At 42.7% G+C, this 20,115-nt stretch overlaps 1 protein-coding gene across 1 annotated transcript; it reads right to left on the reverse strand.

Moving 5' to 3' along the window:
- Positions 1 to 322: 322 nt before the first annotated feature.
- Positions 323 to 18,291, reverse strand: LOC106584162 (epoxide hydrolase 4). The gene is made up of 7 exons (XM_014169100.3): positions 17,814 to 18,291; positions 13,034 to 13,119; positions 9,745 to 9,902; positions 8,766 to 8,894; positions 3,937 to 4,040; positions 3,204 to 3,352; positions 323 to 1,447 (listed from the first exon to the last, which is right to left on the reverse strand). The coding sequence occupies exons 1-7, from the start codon at positions 18,054 to 18,056 to the stop codon at positions 1,207 to 1,209; spliced, it is 1,110 nt and encodes a 369-aa protein (XP_014024575.1). The 5' UTR covers positions 18,057 to 18,291; the 3' UTR covers positions 323 to 1,206.
- Between the last annotated feature and the right edge of the window lie 1,824 nt (positions 18,292 to 20,115).

Raw genomic sequence — 20,115 nt, forward strand, 5'->3', positions numbered from 1 at the left:
CACTTTTCACGAGCCGGGTTGTGACAAAAACTCACCCTCATTCTTGTGTTTAATAAATGTATCATATAGTGTGTGTGTGGCAGGCTTACAATGATCGCAAAAAACATTTGAGAGTGTGTTGACCCTGGTGCTAGAGGGGGTATGCAGCTGGAGGTTGAATGTTTGAAGGGGTACGGGACTATAAAATGTTTGGGAACCACTGTTCTAGTATAATGACATAGCATGACAGCAGGCATGCAAATTAGGACAGGTTGTATCTGTCCATTTGTAAATCTATAGGTCAGGACTGTCAGTTGAAAAGATTGACAATGGCTCCCCAGGCTTCACATGATAGTTTATTTGCTGCTTAAAAAAACAAAATGGTGCAGACCTGGCTCAGTGGATTTCAGAGATAGGAATAAATACAAACAAAAAAAAGTGTACAATATTTAACCGTCACTGTTGTTCTATACAGGAATCTTTACAAAAATAACAATATTTTCAGTAAGACAACACTACCTGATAGAGAGGGTCTTCGTCCCAAATGACACCCTGTTCCCTGTAAAAGTGTGCACTAAATAGGGAATAGGGTGCCATTTGGGACGAAGACAAGGTGTGGGACAAGAGGGATCCCAAAGGATTGTGAGAGGAGCAATCCAGTGACACATACAGCAAACAAACGCCACAGCTCAACCTCAGAAGACATGGCACAACTTTACAACGCTGCAAAACATTATACAACATTACATTAAAAGGCACCACACAATACAAACTCACAAGGAGATTTTGCCACACATTTGTAATGTTGTAACCTACAAACTTTAAGGCGGATGTCATGTGCAGAAAAGTATTTAATATGCGTCAAACATACTACTGTACTACTCAGTGTCCTCTCAAAAAAATGTGCTTTTTTCCTCTTTCACTTTTCTTTTGACATCTTAAAAAATATCTGAAATGTGTAAAGATTTAAAGAATGATTGCATTATCGTTATGTTGCTTGGTTGGTTTTTCACAGGCATATTCTAGGCTTCCAGTGGTAGGAGTGGCTGGTGGGGACAGAGGGTGGGAGGGAGTGACGGAGAGAGGGAGGAGGCCTCGTTCTAGGATTACATCCCAAATGGCACCCTATTCCCCTATATAGTGCACTACTTTTTACCCGGGCCCTGGTCTTAAGTAGTGCACTATATAGGGAATAGAGTGCCATTTGGGACGCCGACCTAGCAAGATTCAGTTCCTGTGCGTTTTGCGCCCCTCTCCCTCTTTGAGGAAGGTCCAAATGAGTGTGTTGACGATGTCAGGCTGGTCCTGCTGTAGCCAGTGGCTGGCTCCAGAGATGATGTTGAGTCGGAAGTGGTTCCGGATGTAGACCCTGCACGCCTCAGCCATCTCCTGCTCCAGGAAGGCATCCCTCTCACCCCACAACAACAACACTGGAGACTTGACATCATTCTGGCTCAGTGGGAAGGAGCTGTGGAGAGTATGAACAATAGAACTTATTTGGGTTGAGGTCAATTCCATTTCAGTCAATTCAGGAAATAAACTAAATAAACTGAAAAGTATCTGAGAACCAGAAAACTGGTTCAACGCGGACCTTTAATCACATGATTTAGGCCTAGCCCACAGTACTATATTTTCATGTTGTATACATACACTACATACGTTGAAATGTTTGGGGTCACTTACAAATGTACTGGTTTTTGAAAGAAAAGCACATCTTTTGTCCATTAAAATAACATCAAATTGACCAGAAATACAGTGTAGACATTGTTAATGTTGTAAAAGACTATTGTAGCTGAAAACGGCTGATTCTTTATGGAATATCTACATAGGCGTACAGAGGCCCATGATCAGCAACCATCACTCCTGTGTTCACAAATGCTGATGCTCCAGATACTCAACTAGTCTAAAGAAGGCCAGTTTTATTGCTTTTTTAAATCAGCACAACAGTTTTCAGCTGTGCTAACATAATTGCAAAAGGATTTTCTAATGATCAATTAGCCTTTTAAAATGATAAACTTGGATTAGCTAACACAACGTGCCATTGAAACACAGGAGTGATGATTGATGATAATGGGCCTCTGTACGCCTATGTAGATATTCCATTTTAAAAAATCTGCCATTTACAGCTACAATAGTCATTTACAACATAAAACATGTCTACACTGTATTTCTGAACAATTGATGTTATTTTAACAGACAAAACATTTGCTTTTCTTTCAAAAACAAGGACATTTCTAAGTGACCCCAAACTTTTGAACGGTAGTGTATGTAACCTATGTTGTAATCTCTGGAGAGGCTAATTGATTCATTTATTTATAGAGCACATTTGTCAAAGTAATTAATAATAAGTCAGTGACATCCTTTAATAAAATTCCCGAGCAGAACAAAATTTTCTGTTCTGTTTTGAGAGACACTGACTGGCTGCTTTAAGGAAGGAGAGCAGATGGTGAAGTCAGTCATGCACGTTGAGTTCCCATGTCAAAAACATGCACTCTCTGACGTTGTGTGTGTTTGTATGGGTCAATGTGGTGTGGACGTGTGTGTGGACGTGTTTAACTATACTTTTGGGGACAAGAAGTCCCAACAAGGTCAAATGCTATTTCTAGGGGGTTTACGGTTAAGGTTAGTATTAGGTATAGGGTTAGGAGCTAGGGTTAGGTTTAAGGTTAATGTTAGGTTTTGGGGTTAAGGTTAAAGTTAGGGTTAAAGTAAGGGTTAGGGAAACTAGGATTTTGAATGGGACTGAATTGTGTATCCCCATAAGGTTAGTTATACAAGACAGTGTATGTGTGTGCGAGAGAAAGAGCAAGAGAGAAATTACATTGACAAGTTGACTCTTGTAATGAGTCAAAGACAAATAGAAAACAAACCAAAAAACAGAATACATTATTCCAAAGCCCAATTTTTTCTCAGCATCTGATTCCCAGACTGCTGTACCACTGGCAAGTGAGGGGACTTATTATATAGACCACTGAGTTTTCACAAGAGGAACTCATTGAAAGTACAATACTATTATATAAGGTAACATAATTTCCAACACAAGAGGGCAGTAATGATTTACATTTTTAGAGGGTGCTTGTGGTAAAATGAAGAGGCACAATAACAATGGTCAGCTTCGACATGTTCACTTTGTGCATGTCCTACATAAGTATGGGAGCCCACAGCAGAGATCCTAATACAGAGCTCACTAATGAATAATTTTATATTTTCATAATCTTCCTCACCTGAAGACATTCCTGTAGTAGTTGAGGGCCCCGGTCAGGGCCCCTGGCTGGGAGAAGGCGTAGAGATAGGCCTCCATGTCCTCTGCAGTGAGCCACCGACCCTTCCTCCCAATCCCTGTACTACGGCTGGTGAACAGGCCCTTCAGCGCCTATAATACAGAGGGGACAAAAAGACACACTAGGTGGGTGAGTAACTGTGTGTGTGTGTGTGTGTGTGTGTGTGTGGATGCGCTCAAGGTGTGATTTGATCTGGATGGCACTCACAGACAAGGTCCCTTATGTCACCATCACAGTAATACAGATCAGACAATCAGAGTTACTATAAATGGGATGGTTGTTGTGTTGACTACTGCGAGATGAGCTACACTCAAATGAGAAGGACTTAGGCACAACACAATGATTTACTGCTGTTACGCGCTCTATAATTTGGAACAAAATGGGAATGCATTATTTATTTATTTTTAGGCCTGATCAATTTGATCACCTTCTATGTTGCACAGTCAATAATTGTTAGACATGTATATTAATGATAGCTACCAGGAAGAACAATCGTGTTTTTGCCAAAAACATTAAAACAATTGTACCAAATGTTTTTTGCTCCATTTACAATGAAATCATAGCTACAATCCATAAATTGTTGCCATACACAGACTCCTTGAGAAACAGCCATCACAACCATTATCCCTCAACACACACACACACACACACACACACACACACACACACACTTCACCTTAAAATCATTGATGGAGAGCATGAGCTCTGGGAAGCGAGGCAGCTGGAAGAAGAAGAAGTAGCTGGATTTGAGCAGCTGGCTGGGATGACGCAGGGCATAATCTGGAAACATGGAGGAGAGCGGAGTGTAGAGAAGAGAGATGGAGTGAATAGAGGTAGAAAGAGGAGAGGGAGAGAGGAGAACAGGAGAGAAGAATAGAAGAGAAGAATAGAAGAGAAGTGAAAGAATGCAACAACAAAAAAAGAGGATGAGAAGAAATCAAGAGTAAGGAGTTCCAAAATAAACACTAGCTTAACACTTAGAATGAAGCAATGGTTTTGGCATGTATGGCATGCATGTATGGACATTGGCACCTTGCAAGTGTGTAATTTAGGCAAGACACAAATGCAGCACAGTGCATTTGCAAGGGACAGAGAAGGGCTGTGGATGGGCTGTCGGTCAGTGACCTCCACTCTACAATGCATTAGGAAAGTATTCAGACCCCTTGACTTTTTCCACTTTGTTGCGTTACAGCCTTACTCTAAAATTGATTAAATACTTTCCCCCCTCATCTACACACTATACCCCATAATGACAAAGCGAAAAAAGGCTTTTAAAATGTTTTCTTGCTAAAAACAGATACATTATTTACATAAGTATTCAGACCCTTTGCTATGAGACTCGAAATTGAGCTCAGGTGCATCCTGTTTCCATTGATCATCCTTGAGATGATTCTACAACTTGATTGGAGTCCACTTGTGGTAAATTCAATTGATTGGACATGATTTGAAAAGGCACACCTGTCTATATAAGGTAACCCAGTCGACAGTGCATATCAGAGCAAAAACCAAGCCATGATGTCGAAGGAATTGTCCATACAGATCCGAGACAGGATTGTGTTGAGGCACAGATCTGGGGAAGGGTACCAAAACATTTCTGCAGCATTGAAGGTCCCCAAGAACACAGTGGCCTCCATCATTCTTAAATGGAAGAAGTTTGGAACAACCAAGACTCTTCCTAGACCAAACTGAGAAATCGGGGGAGAAGGGCCTTGGTCAGGGCAGTGACCAAGAACCCGATGGTCACTGACAGAGCTTCAGAGTTCCTCTGTGGAGATGGGAGAACCTTTCAGAAGGACAACCATCTATGTAGCACTCTACCAATCAGGCCTTTATGGTAGAGTGCCCAGAAGGAAGCCACTCCTCAGTAAAAGGCACATGACAGCCCGCTTGGAGTTTGCCAAGATTCTCTGGTCTGATGAAACCAAGATTAAACTCTTTGGCCTGAATGCCAAGCGTCACATCTGGAGGAAACCTGGCATCATACCTACGGTGAAGCATGTTGTATTGTATTGTTGTGAATTGTTAGATATAACTGCACAGTTGGAGCTAGAAACACAAGCATTTCGCTACACCCGCAATAACATCTAAATATGTGTATGTGACCAATAAAATCTGATTTGATTTGGTGGCAGCATCATGTTGTGGGGATGTTTTTCAGTGGCAGGGACTGGGAGACTAGTCAGGATCGAGGGAAAGGTGAACGGAGAAAAGTACAGAGAGATCCGTGACGAAAACCTGCTCCAGAGCGCTCAGGACCTGACTGAGGCGAAGGTTCACCTTCCAACAGGACAACGACCCTAAGCACTCAGCCAAGCCAACGCAGGAGTGGCTTCGGGACAAGTCTCTGAATGTCCTTGAGTGGCCCAGCCAGAACCTGGACTTGAACCCGATCTCTGGAAATACCTAAAAATAGCTGTGCAGCGACGCTCCCCATCCAACCTGAGAGCTTGAGAGGATGTTTTTGTTTATTTTTTTATTTCACCTTTATTTAACCAGGTAGGCTAGTTGAGAACAAGTTCTCATTTGCAACTGCGACCTGGCCAAGATAAAGCATAGCAATTTGACACTTACAACAACACAGAGTTACACATAGAATAAACAAAACATACAGTCAATAATACAGTAGGAAAAAAGAAAACAAAAAGTCTATATACAGTGAGTGCAAATGAGGTAAGATAAGGGAGTTAAGGCAATAAATAGGCCATGGTGGCGAAGTAATTACAATATAGCAATATAGCATCTGCAGAGAAGAATGGGAGAAACTCCCCCAAATACAGGTGTGCCAAGCTTGTAGTGTCATACCCAAGAAGACTCAAAGCTGTAATCGCTGCCAAAGGTGCTTTAACAAAGTACTGAGCAAAGGGTTTGAATACTTATGCAAATGTGATATTTCCATTTTTAATACATATGCAAAAATGTATACAAACCTGTTTTTGCTTTGTCACAATGGGGTATTGTGTGTAGATTGATGAGGAAAAACACTATTTAATCAATTTTAGAGTAAAAGGCTGTAGCGTAAGAAAAAGTGGAAAAGGTCAAGGCGTCTGAATACTTTCCGAATGCACTGTATCCTCTTCACCCATGTCCTCTCCTCCAGCCCAGCTGCTCCAACTACATGTTAAAGCATTACTCTATAATTACCTCCTCCATCTCCCCCTTAAGGAAGGAGACTGAGGAGCTACTAGATGAATGGAGTAAACACTTCGAGGTTATTACACCTTATAATTAAAGATGGTAATCATGGTAATAACCCCAGAGCCAAACATATTTTCTCTAATTAGTACAAGGAGGAAGAGGTTTCTCTCCATTCATATTGAACTAGTAATTGTACTAGTGACATACAGTAGGTCGTTTCATCTGTTGTTTATCTAAGGATGGTGGTTGGTAATGACGTACAGTGGGGGGGGAAAAATTATTTGATCCCCTGCTGATTTTGTACGTTTGCCCACTGACAAAGAAAGGATCAGTCTATAATTTTAATGGTAGGTTTATTTGAACAGTGAGAGACAGAATAACAACAAAAATATCCAGAAAAACGCATGCCAGAAATGTTATAAATTGATTTGCATTTTAATGAGGGAAATAAGTATTTGATCCCCTCTCAATCAGAAAGATTTCTGGCTCCCAGGTGTCTTTTATACAGGTAACGAGCTGAGAATAGGAGCACACTCTTAAAGGGAGTGCTCCTAACCGCAGCTTGTTACCTAGAAAAAAGACACCTGTCCACAGAAGCAATCAATCAGATTCCAAACTCTCCACCATGGCCAAGACCAAAGAGCTCTCCAAGGATGTCAGGGACAAGATTGTAGACCTACACAAGGCTGGAATGGGCTACAAGACCATCGCCAAGCAGCTTGGTGAGAAGGTGACAACAGTTGGTGCGATTATTCACAAATGGAAGAAACACAAAAGAACTGTCAATATCCCTCGGCCTGGGGCTCCATGCAAGATCTCACCTCGGAGTTGCAATGATCATGAGAACGGTGAGGAATCAGCCCAGAACTACACAGGAGGATCTTGTTAATGATCAAGGCAGCTGGGACCATTGTCACCAAGAAAAAAATTGGTAACACACTACGCCGTGAAGGACTGAAATCCTGCAGCGCCCGCAAGGTCCCCCTGCTCAAGAATACATATACATGCCCGTCTGAAGTTTGCCAATGAACATCTGAATGACTCAGAGGACAACTGGTGAAAGTGTTGTGGTCAGATGAGACCAAAATGGAGCTCTTTGACATCAACTCAACTCGCCGTGTTTGGAGGAGGAGGAATGCTGCCTATGACCCCAAGAACACCATCTCCACCGTCAAACATGGAGGTGGAAACATTATGCGTTGGGGGTGTTTTTCTGCTAAGAGGACAGGACAACTTCACCGCATCAAAGGGACGATGGACGGGGCCATGTACCGTCAAATCTTGGGTGAGAACCTCCTTCCCTCAGCCAGGGCATTGAAAATGGGTCGTGGATGGGTATTCCAGCATGACAATGACCCAAAACACACGGCCAAGGCAACAAAGGAGTGGCTCAAGAAGAAGCACATTAAGGTCCTGAGGTGGCCTAGCCAGTCTCCAGACCTTAATCCCATAGAAAATCTGTGGAGGGAGCTGAAGGTTTGAGTTGCCAAACGTCAGCCTTGAAACCTTAATGACTTGGAGAAGATCTGCAAAGAGGAGTGGGACAAAATCGCTCCTGAGATGTGTGCAAACCTGGTGGCCAACTACAAGAAATGTCTGACCTCTGATTGCCAACAAGGGTTTTGCCACCAAGTTCTAAGTCATGTTTTGCAGAGGGGTCAAATACTTATTTTTCTCATTAAAATGTAAATCATTTTATAACATTTTTGACATGCGTTTTTCTGGATTTTTTTGTTGTTATTCTGTTTCTCGCTGTTCAAATAAACCTACTATTAAAATTATAGACTGATCATTTCTTTGTAAGTGGGCAAACGTACAAAATCAGCAGGGGATCAAATACTTTTTTCCCCCACTGTATCAGTGAGGGATGGGGGCTGTTCAGGACAATGACGTGGTCAGGGACTAGTCGATTGGTGTATTCAGTCTATTGCATTCAGTGTACCCACCTATGTATTCACCTATGTAGTCCATGTCATTTGTCAATGTATTTGGTTATGTCTTTTATGTTTGACTATTGCTGCAAAACAAATTTCCCTCTGGGGCACTAAAGTTGAAACTTCAACTTGAACACAGAGGGATGGTAAGACGTACCAGTGAATACAGAGGGATTGCGGCAGTTTAGGACGATGAGTTTGGATTGTGATGACATACTAGTGCATACAGAGGGGTGTGGGTAGTTCGGTCCCGTACCAGTGAATGCAGAGGTACCCGAGGGCTTCCTAGCAGCTGCGGGGCCCTAAGCGGCTGCATATGTCACTTATTGGCTGGGCCTGCACGGACAATGACCTACCAGTGAAGACAGATGATGGGGGGGCAGTTTGATGACCTATCAGTGAACACAGAGGGACGGGGGGCCCGTTTAGGACCTACCGGTGAAGACAGAGGGATGGGGGCAGTTTAGGACGATGAGTTTGGTCACCATCTCGGGGTAGTGGATGGCGAACAGCCAAGCGATGGTTCCTCCCCAATCATGGCCGACCAGGTAACATCTGTTGTAACCTGAGGAGAGACGGAGGAGAGTCTGAGTGCGCGTGTCCAGCACCATTTCACTGGCCTTCCGTCAGCCGAGCCTTCCATCAGCCGAGCCTTCTATCAGCCGAGCCTTCTTGCCAAGATATACCTCCTGAAGAAGAACAATCGTCCTGCAGTGTACAGTGAAAACAACGTGCTGCCTGATTATTCAGCGTATTAGTCATCTTCTTAGGAAGGTTATTGGAAACAACTGAACCAGTCTGGTGTGCAAGTCCAACAGATTATGTTTTGGGCAGGAGTCTTACATGATGAATATAATATACTGTGACCATAGCTCATCTTGTTTGTTGTAAAAATTGACATTATTTTCCATGTAAAGAAAATAATATTGTCAGTGGTACTGCTATTTGAAATATCAGCCTGACACAAGGTGAGGGACACTGGTCTTACATAGAGGCCCCCAGGTCTATGAAAGCTTCCCGTTTCACAAAGTAAGTGTGCTCCGTGCTGCCAGGTCTGTAGTGTGTATGTGTGTGTGTGCGCGCATTCTGTATCAGCACGACTACCCATAGTCAGTCAACATGAGTCAGAGGAAGCCTGTCATGTCCTGCTGTGTTGTGGACCCACAGGGTGTTCACAGGCTGTCCAATCCACACAGTATAGCTACAATGAGAAACTTTGACTCAGCTTAGGACACCAGGCCGTGTCACCATCTCGCTTTGTCCCCATGGAGTGATGTTTCATAATACGGGTAGTCATGGTCCCTAAAGTGTTCATCCCTGAGTCAGAGTGGGCATGTTTTGTTTCATCATATATACAACATACACCTGTCTCCTTATGTCTTTGTGTATAAACTAATTCAACTAATTAAACTTACCTAGGTATTCCACAATGTCCTTGACGTCGGTGACCAGGTAGTCAAAGCGGTAGCTCTGTGTGGATGACGGCAAGTCAGACTCCCCGTAGCCTCGCATGTCAACGGCCACGACACGGAATTCACTCTTAAACTCACGCAGCTGGTGGCGCCAGGAATACCTGGAGGCAGATGGACAGACATCCCAGAGAGAGAGAGAGAGAGAGAGAGAGAGAGAGAGAGAGAGAGAGAGAGAGAGAGAGAGAGGTTGAAAGAGACAGAGAGAGACATTAAGACAAGAAACATCTTTGTCTTAATGACATGGGAAAGTCACACACAGGACTGTATTTCCTAACTAAACCCTATCTTCACTACTGCAATCAAAAGATGACATTCAGTAGAGCGCACACAGTTGAAAAACCACTCACAGATAAACCGTGTTTCTCTCTTGAATACACCTACAAAGTTGATATATCCTTAACTGCATTATTTCTACTGGCACTCAGTTTCCCTTCCAAACTGAGTGAAGGTCACCTTTATATAAGAGTTGTTCCCCCCCCGATTCTAATCCTCACAGTCATCACCGTGGAGAGGAAAAGCTCTCTGGTTGAAGATCTTGTCTGAGGTGGACTGGAGGCCGAGGCTCCTCTGAACTGAAAGCCCCATAGAGGAGGACCACAAGGCCTGACTGGGGTTCTGATGAGTCAGGATAAGAGCTGGGCGGTGTCCCAAATGACACCCTATTCCCTATATAGTGCACTACTTTTGAGTCCTATGGGCCCTGGCCAAAAGTAGTGCACTAGGGTATAGGGTGCCATTTGGGACACACATCGAGAACAGAGAAACCAAACGTTTCAGAATATAGAGGAGGTTTAAAATAAATACAGGCACTTCCAGTTCCTCCACATAACCCCATCTCGAACAGCAACCCTCCACACCCCAACCCGCTCTCTCTTCAGAGTGATATGGGAAGCTGTGGTTTAGCACTTTTTCAACACTGAAATAATTGGGAGGGGGAAGTTGTAAGTGTAAAAGAGTCTTTCTGTCCAGCTAGGAAGGCAGAGATAGAGGTCGCATCCCAAAAGGCCTCTGGTCAAAAGTAGTGCACTATGTACAGAACACGGTGCTATTTGGGATACACACAGAGTTCATCATGAATTCTTGTACAGTAGATGGGCAGTGAGGCAGAAGACCCAAGAAGACCCGTTCATTAATAATACACAGTGGGCTCCAAAAGTATTGGGACAGTGACAAATGTTTTGGCTCTGTACTCCAGCACTTTGGATTGGAAATTATACAAATTAATTTACACCCATAACTCCTGTTTCAGGAGACCAAAAGTATTGGGACAAATTCACTTGTGTATTAAAGTGGTTAAAGGTTTACTCATGCTAAACTCCCCTGTTATGGTAATGGTGAGAGGTTAGCATGTCTTGGGAGTCTGATATTTAGTGAATAATGATGAGTGAAAAAGTTCAACACACAAATATCATATCCCCAAGACATGCTAACCTCTCACCACTACAATAACAGGGGAGATTAGCATTTGTGGGGGCGGCTATGATATTTGTGCGTCTAACTTTCTCACTCATTATTATTCATTATTCATTCAGAACTATCCGTAATCTTGGTTGCATCCAAATGAATGTAGAAGTGTTTAGAAATAAATTATATTGTTATTTACAATAAAAGTGACGACAAAATTACACAATACATTATTGACCATTCATTTCTATTGGGCACAAAATAATCTGAAAACACAACCAAAACAAACTTTGTAGTCACAAGCTTGACGTAATCAATACGTGCTACTGTTGGAATCTGGGACCAAATACTAAACTTTGGACTACTTTAATAAACATCAATGAATTTGTCCCAATACTTTTGGTCCCCTAAAATGGGAGGACTATGTACAAAAAGTGCTGTAATTTCAAAACGGTTCACCCGATATGGCTGAAAACACCCTCAAATTAAAACTTCCAGTCTGCACTTTAATCTCAGTCATTGTATCAATTCAAATCCAAAGTGCTGGAGTACAAAGCCAAAACAACAAAAAATGTGTCACTGTCCTAATACTTTTGGAGCTCACTGTATAACATATATGCCATTTAGCAGACACTTATATCCAAAGCAACTTACAGTCATGTGTGCATACATTTTACGACTGGGTGGCATGGGAATCGAACCAACAACGCTGTCAGTGCAAGCACCAGGCTCTACCAACTGAGCCATACAGGCCATACTGTAGTATGAAGACTTCAACTAAGATATGTTCTTATGATGCAGTAGCAATGTACAGTAGAGAAGAGGTTAAAACGTTGGTTGCATAACAGAGTAGGGTGTCCACTCACACTGCCCAGAAGGAATTTTACCAAGACAAATATGATTCTTCATGTTCCCGAATCGTTCAGTGGGGTCTTTCTGTAACATATCATTATATCAAAAAAGTCGGATTTCGTTACCCAATACATCCGATAATAAGCACAGAGCTCTGTTTGACAGAGCGCTAACGTTACCGCTTCTCGCAGTGACTTTCGAGGATTTGACATCTTCTGCAAAGTTCTGTCCGCGGGTCGCAAAAAAGCAAAATTAACATCACACGAGCAAAATGAAATATAAAAGGCTTTGAAAAGAAAAAGCGTCGAGTAGGCTCAGTGCTCTGTTGACATTTCAAAAAGATATGCTTGTTTTTCGCAGAAATCTTCAAAAAAATAACAGGAATTTCACATGAATATAAAAAGCGAATACTAAAATATGAAAATACTTCATGTCATGTCTCAAAATCGATTTTGACCACTTGTTTCTCCACCTCTGGCCATTGATTTAGTCACCCTAATCTCGGCCATCCTACAAGGGTAAAAACTCCAATAACCTTTGACCGGATAGAGACGTGGTTTGGACCATTGATTTTCTTAGAGGAGTATCTACATAACATATTATTTTACTCATTGGTCAAAATATGTGTTTTTGATAGGACACCCACGATAGAAAACTGTTGTATGAGGTTGATACAGCAGTGGGCTACTGTAAGGCTCTGTGATTCATGGAGGGCCTGGTTGGTTAGTTTACAACAGAGCTCCTTTCAAAAATGCTTTCTTACTATAAAAAAAACACAACTAAAAAGAACAAAACTTCACTTGACAGGCAATACCAATATAATAGTTTGGTCTATATTAAAACTACATATTCCTGGACAAAAAAAACAAGATAAATTAAGAATTTCTATTGAAAATGACTATTAGTTCAGGACTAGGCTTAAGGCCCCACATGTGTGAATAATGTGCAGATGCAGTGTGTTGTCTAGAAGTCTTACCAGAACTCTGGGAAGCCATGCAAAAACAGCATGAGTGGTTTCCCTCGCTCTCCAGCAGCAACATAGTGAAACCTCAGACCAGACTCCTGAGAATAAAGACAGAGGATAGATCAGTCAGTCATTCACCAGGGACACACTGTAATATCGTGTCATCACTTCTCTGCCCTCTATCACATAGGCTGTTGCTGTCTGCGCCCCAAATTAGTCATTTAGTAGAAGCTGTTATCCAGAGCAACTTAGTTGCATTCACCCTATTCCATATACAGTGCACTATGTAAGGAATATGGTGTCATTTAGGACGAAGATACTGTCTACTCTCTGTGACATAAAACTCTCATCCTCAAACATCGCTGTGTGCTTTATGGAGCTGTAAAACAGGGATAGAACAGGGACAGAGCAGGGCCATCGCATAAACTCAGCCCTGGCCTGCCTTCTGGTCATGACAGTATGAAGCATTCTGTATATTATGAAATCTGTCATTTATTGCCAATTTTATTCAGATTATTGTAAATTCATGTTTTAATGGTTTGTAGAATAGGTTGTTTTTATGGTCAAACCATTGAGTAAAGTTGGAATTCATTTGTTTGGTTTTTGTTCATCTGCATGGACTTGTAGTTTACTGTATCTGTAAAAACAGCCATGCAGTCATGTATGTATGTGTCATTTTAGTTAGAATGCCCGACAGCCCCTTAATCAAATCACCCTTCTTTCTCTAACCAGAGACATTCTCTGTCACTTGCTCGTTGTAAGTCCCGCTTCCAGCCAGTGAGTTGCGGTGAAGACAAGTGGACACTGTGAGTTCTCCTCAGAAGACAAGTTGCACCAAGTTTTAGTGTTGAGCTGAGCATGGACCGCCAGTGTTTACACAGCCAGCGTGACGAGATTGATGAGCTTATTGAAGCAGTCAGGAAGATGGAAGGTTCCTACAGTCCACCCGATCACCGTCGCCAGTACTTACCTGAACCTGATGGACACTGCCAGTTGTCACATGACCGGCTCAGCCAGTCCTTCAACAGTTCTCTCCTTTAACAACTGAAAGAAGTCTTAGAGGGGGAGAACAGGGACTTGTGCCACCAAGCTGTCCAAAACGTTGATGACATCATCTCAGAGATTGTCATGCAACAGAAGCACCAGAATGAGGTCCAGCGGTTCTACAGTCTTCTCCAGGGACAGAGGAGCTACCCGAGCTCACCCAGTGGGAGCACCCCTTGTCCCACCAGCTCCTGTCGCAGTCTCAACTGGTACCATCGCCGTCTCCAATGACAGAGGTTTTGCCGACCCATGTTCTGGACCCAAGAGAAATCCTCACATCCCCGACTGTTGTCGAGGAGGAAAACCTACAGACTTCTCAAAGTATGGAGGAGCTGCCAGAGTCACCCTGAGGGAGAGGCCTACTCCTACTCCATCTGACACCTCCGAATGTCAGTTGGTCCATAATGCGGGAGCACTGCATGCAGGTGCTGTAGGCGCCAAGTCCAGCCCTGCCACTCAGACCTTTCCGGTCCCTGCCTGCTGGGATCTGCCTAGTCTTACCTTCGACGTTCAGCCTGATGCTGTGCAAAGATGTCTCCCTGCCCCTCCCTGGGAACCCCTCCAGTCTCTGCTGCAGTGGCTCGGTCTGTGTCTGCTGTCCAGGCCCGGTCAGTCCCTGCCGGTCTTAGCCTTAGGGTTCTTGCTAGCCCCTCCGAACTGTGTCCCTCTAGCTCCTGCCTTGGGAGACTGAGGTGTTCAGTATCCTGTCGTAGGAGACACCTCACCCTCTGCCCTACTAGGTCTTCAGTCAATAGACTCAGTAGGTCCAGAGCATCTTAGCCCTCAGTTCCCTGATCACCTAGGGAAAGGGGATACCTATTCAGTTGCCTAACAATGCATTCAACCGAAATGTGTCTTCCACATTTAACCCAACTCCTCCGGATCAGACAACATTTAGGTCCCCAGTTTCCTATCCCAGTAGGCCCCGAGCTTTCTGTCCTGATAGATATGACATTCCATAGCTCACAGTCTGTAGCCCAGTCAGGCCCCAAATCACAGCTATGTCAGGCCCCAAGTCAACAGCTCTGGGCAACAGTCAGTCAGTTTCTCCTGGACCAGGGTTCCAGCTTCTCCCACCTTTGGGTATTTTTCTCCCTCTCTTTTAGGTGTGCAGCTGTCTCCTGTCCTGAGATCTCTGCCTATCGCTGCTGTGGGGATCCAGCTGATCTCAGCTCCTGACGCGCGGCCCTCTCCTGTAGCTGATGTGGGGGTCCGGCCGGCTGCTATCCTGAAATCTCCGCCCATTGCTGCTGTGGAGATCCAGCCGACTTCAGCCCCTTCGATTTCTCTTAAAATTATATATATTTCACTGTGACTTGCTGCTGACTGTCAGGCAGTGAGGCAGGCTGTTGCTGAGTGAGTGAGTGGTGGGGAGGGTCAGAGGAGTGTGTTTGTGTGTGTTAAGAGAGCAGTACAGCTATTGGATGAGTCACTTCTCACAACTTTTTACCAGTTTTAGGTAGGCTATTTATATTGTCATTATGAAGACACCTATTTCCAACCCATTTCCCATAAAACATATTCATACGCTAGAACCGATGCACATGAAGAAATAATGGAGACAAAGCACTAGATCACATTACATAAATAAGTTTGGATGTGGTTTAAACTGCATTCTAATGTTGACTGCTTAAAGAAAAATGGTATCAAGCGAAGTGCTTTATGCATGCTCAGTTCCTTGGTCTCAGGGGCTGCCCGTGTGGAAATTTGAAATGGAAGTTTTGGAAATCCCTCGCGTGGTTCTTTTTATTGTGGCAAGTCCTCAATGAAACGGCCATTAGGCTAAATGTGAAGAATTATACATTTGCCTCTGTTGGCCGTCAAGTAGTCTATTCATGTATATGCCATTGTAGTCTACCATTTGATCCAATAAATATGTTGAAATGACAACATCACTGGAGTCATTGCAAATCAATTTGTTCCACTTCTGTAGCCTACCTGGAGCTGGCAAACCAATTTAATAAACATCCTTTAACTTCAGTTTATTGTTGTTGTAGCCTTGTGTTATTATGCAGTTATTAATGGACATGTTAAGTTAATTCAATTGGAAATGATCAAAGCTCTATCGCAATTGCCAATCAGTTGTTGGAACGCAATAGATTGACAGACTGTCACGTCCTGACCAGTAAAGGGGGTTATTTGTTATTGTAGTTTGGTCAGGGCGTGGCAGGGGGTGTTTGTTTTATGTGTTTCGGGGTTTTTGGTTTATGTTCTGTTTGTTCTAGTGTCTCTATTTCTATGTTTAGTTTCTTGGGTTGACCTTCAATTGGAGGCAGCTGTTCCTCGTTGCCTCTAATTGAAGGTCCTATTTAGTAGGGGTGTTTTTTCCTGTGTTTTGTGGGTGGTTGTTTCCTGTTTTGTGTATGTTGCACCTGAGGGGTCTGTTTTCGGTCGTTTGTTGTTTTGTTGTTTAAGAGTTTAATAAAAGTAATTATGAGCACATCACACGCCGTGTCTTGGTCCCCATTAGACGACCCGCGTTACACAGACAGTAACAGCAGTCAGATTAGGCTACAGGTAAAACAAATTCTAAAAAATAAACACTGGTTGTTGATGACAAGCATATTCAGTTCATATACATAATATTTAATTCAGTGATTGAAATTATAACCCCATCCTCAGTAGCCTATTCCAGCAGGCTATTGGGAAACACAAGCACTCTTAATCACCTCACTATTCATGTTGAATAAATTAGTCTGTTAATTTGAACTAAGCAAGCTGCTAAATCGTTCAGTTTACATCTTGCCTACATCTTGTCTAGGCTACTGTAGACTATCTGAATTGAGATGTAGGCCTATCAGGGGCTATAGGCTACCTGCCTTTATCCAAGAAAACCATGGCAAAATGTAATTACATTCATAAACCCAGATTTTAATCTGTAGCCTATGCCTATTGAAATCAAGTCAATCTCGCAAATGAGCCATTTGTTGTCTTATAATTTGGCACATAATATCAGCACAATTACCAGAAAATAAAAAACATTAGTTTATGTTCATCCAAGATTTTCTTGTTCAGAGATTTTCGAGATCCTCTATCCATCTTTCATCACTCACACTCTCAAATGGTCCTTCGATTCTACAACCAAGCCATATTTTTTCAGTATCTCATTTCTGATTTAACAACATCACAGTATCCTAATATCCCCAGATACACAGCTCAAGTTTATTCTGGCAAAATGTAGCTAGGCTACTTACTGACTAAATTAAATCCCACAGTTACTTTGGATTTCAACATAGATTATTCTTACAGTTGAACTGTCACATTCTTATTATGAGTATGCATTTTATGCTATGTGTATCCTACGAGGGATATTGTCTTCATAAATAAATACTTAAACAAAAAATAAAAAGGTGAATTTACAGTTTAGTCTACATTCATTCTCCGTACTCATATGAAATCGTGATATTTGTCACGAATCACAACAGGATAATATAATTGCTGCTGCTACTATGGAGCTCTTTTTTCAGCACTACCTCAGAGTTGAGCGCAGACAACAATAGCCTACCTACACTGTAGCCTACCTACACTGAACATCTTATACCTGCATAACGTTTCTCTGAAATGCCCCAAAAAATAAACAGATGCGTCCACGATTTGCATGTAGCCTGGAGGCCTATTTTGATTTATTTCTGATTTCAACGCTACAGGCAAGCTAGGCGCATACAAAATTACCTATGCAGACCTCTCGTGAACACAAAAGGCTATTTCCTAATCCCACATAGGCGTCCTGTCACCTGCGGTGCCTTACCTTTATTCTAACATAACAGTGCGTTCCCAAGGACGTGTCGTTCAGGCATGCAGGGGGTGTTTCGCGAATTCCCCACTGGAAGGTTGTTGACGGCCTTAAAATGATGTTCCACCAAAGTTTCAGGAGCGCTACGGCAGTGCAAAGGGCACAATAACCGTATATCAACGACCAATACCCCAAAACTCGGATCCTCTGCGTGAGTCCGATTGTAAACATGAGCAAGTTATAGAGCACTCTCGCCATCTTTACATTAATGCGGAAAACACCGCGGTTCACGTTACCTACCTAGCTACCTATTTATTATTTTGTTAATTGGTTGATTATCATAAAATATCGCTCATCGTTATCCGGTAGTCCGGTGTCGCCCTACTAAAAGCGTATCTGCATGACTGTCTGTCCGCCACTCGCACCAGGGAGGATCCCTGTTCTATTCTAAACCGGCGAAAAGAATCGTTCACGACTGGAGCAGCAAATCAGAATTCACGCGTGAGTTTGATGACAATGGGGGGGGGGGGGTCGAGATGGTTGATTAACACTTCTGCTGTATAAATCTGTGAACTCCTAGAAATTAATCTTGGAAAAAATATGAGACCCTGCGTCACCTCCAAAACCTTTCCATGTGTTTAGACTGCAAAACAGGAGATATGGAGTTTCTGACTGAAACTGATCTTTACACCTCATCCTCTCTGGGATTAAAGGTGAAAGACCGTTATTCATGGCTCAAGGGTAAAAATAATCTCTGACTTCAAAGGCTGTAATCCACTGATCAAACCAAGGGTGAGGGATGCTGACATGGGAAGTATATGGAAGTAAAAAGGTTCATGTACAGAACTGACTCCCAGTGAGTGTGTTGCTATTATTGCAACATACTGGCACACAGTTGGGGACAACAGCCTTTGGGTGCATGACTAAAAAAAAAATGAAATATTTCAGAGATATTATATACAGTTGAAGTCAGAAGTTTACATACGCTTAGGTTGGAGTCATTAAAACCCGTTTTTCAACCACTCCACAAATGTCTTGTTAACAAACTATAGTTTTGGCAAGTCGGTTAGGACATCTACTGTGTGCATGACACAAGTGATTTTTCCAACAATTGTTTACAGACATATTATTTCACTTATAATTCACTGTATCACAATTCCAGTGGGTCAGAAGTTTACATACACTAAATTGACTGTGCCTTTAAACAGCTTGGAAAATTCCAGAAAATTATGTCATGGCTTTAAAAGCTTCTGATAGGCTAATTGACATCATTTGATTCAATTGGAGGTGTACCTGGATGTATTTCAAGGCCTACCTTCAAACTCAGTGCCTCTTTGCTTGACATCATGGGAAAATCAAAGGAAATCAGCCAAGACATCAGAAAAAAAATGTAGACCTCCACAAGTCTGATTCATCTTTGGGAGCAATTTCCAAACGCCTGAAGGTACCACGTTCATCTGTACAAGCAATAGTACGCAAGTATAAACACCATGGGACCACGCAGCCATCATACTGCTCAGGAAGGAGACGTGTTCTGTCTCCTAGAGATGAATGTACTTTGGTGTGAAAAGTGCAAATCAATCCCAGAACAACAGCAAAGGACCTTGTGAAAATGCTGGAAGAACCAGGTACAAAAGTATCTATATCCATAGTAAAACGAGTCCTATATCGACATAACCTGAAAGGCCGCTCAGGAAGAAGCCACTGCTCCAAAACCGCCATGAAAAAGCCAGACTACGGTTTGCACATGGGCACAAAGATCATACTTTTTGGAGAAATGTCCTCTGGTCTGATGAAACAAAAATAGAACTGTTCGGCCATAATGACCATTGTTATGTTTGGAGGGAAAAAAAGGGGGGGGGGGGGTGCTTTGCTGCAGGAGGGACTGGTACACTTCACAAAATAGATGGCATCATGTGGCTATATTGAAACAACATCTCAAGACATCAGTCAGGAAGTCACAAATGGGTCTTCCAAATAGACAATGACCCCAAGCATACTTCCAAAGTTGTGGCAAAATGGCTTAAGGACAACAAAGTCAAGGTATTTGAGTGGCCATCACAAAGCCCTGACCTCAATCCCATAGAAAATCTGTGGCCAGAACTGAAAAAGCATGTGCGAGCAAGGAGGCCTACAAACCTGACTCTGTTACACCAGCTGTCAGGAGGATTGGGCCAAAATTCACCCAACTTATTGTGGGAAGCTTGTGGAAGGCTACCTGAAACATTTAACCCAAGTTAAACAATTTAAAGGCAATGCTATGAAATACTAATTGAGTGTATGTAAACTTCCGACTTCAACTGTACACGTGTACAAA

The sequence above is a fragment of the Salmo salar genome, chromosome 23, assembly GCF_965601325.2.
Source record: "Salmo salar chromosome 23, fSalSal1, whole genome shotgun sequence".
NCBI lineage: Eukaryota > Metazoa > Chordata > Actinopteri > Salmoniformes > Salmonidae > Salmo > Salmo salar.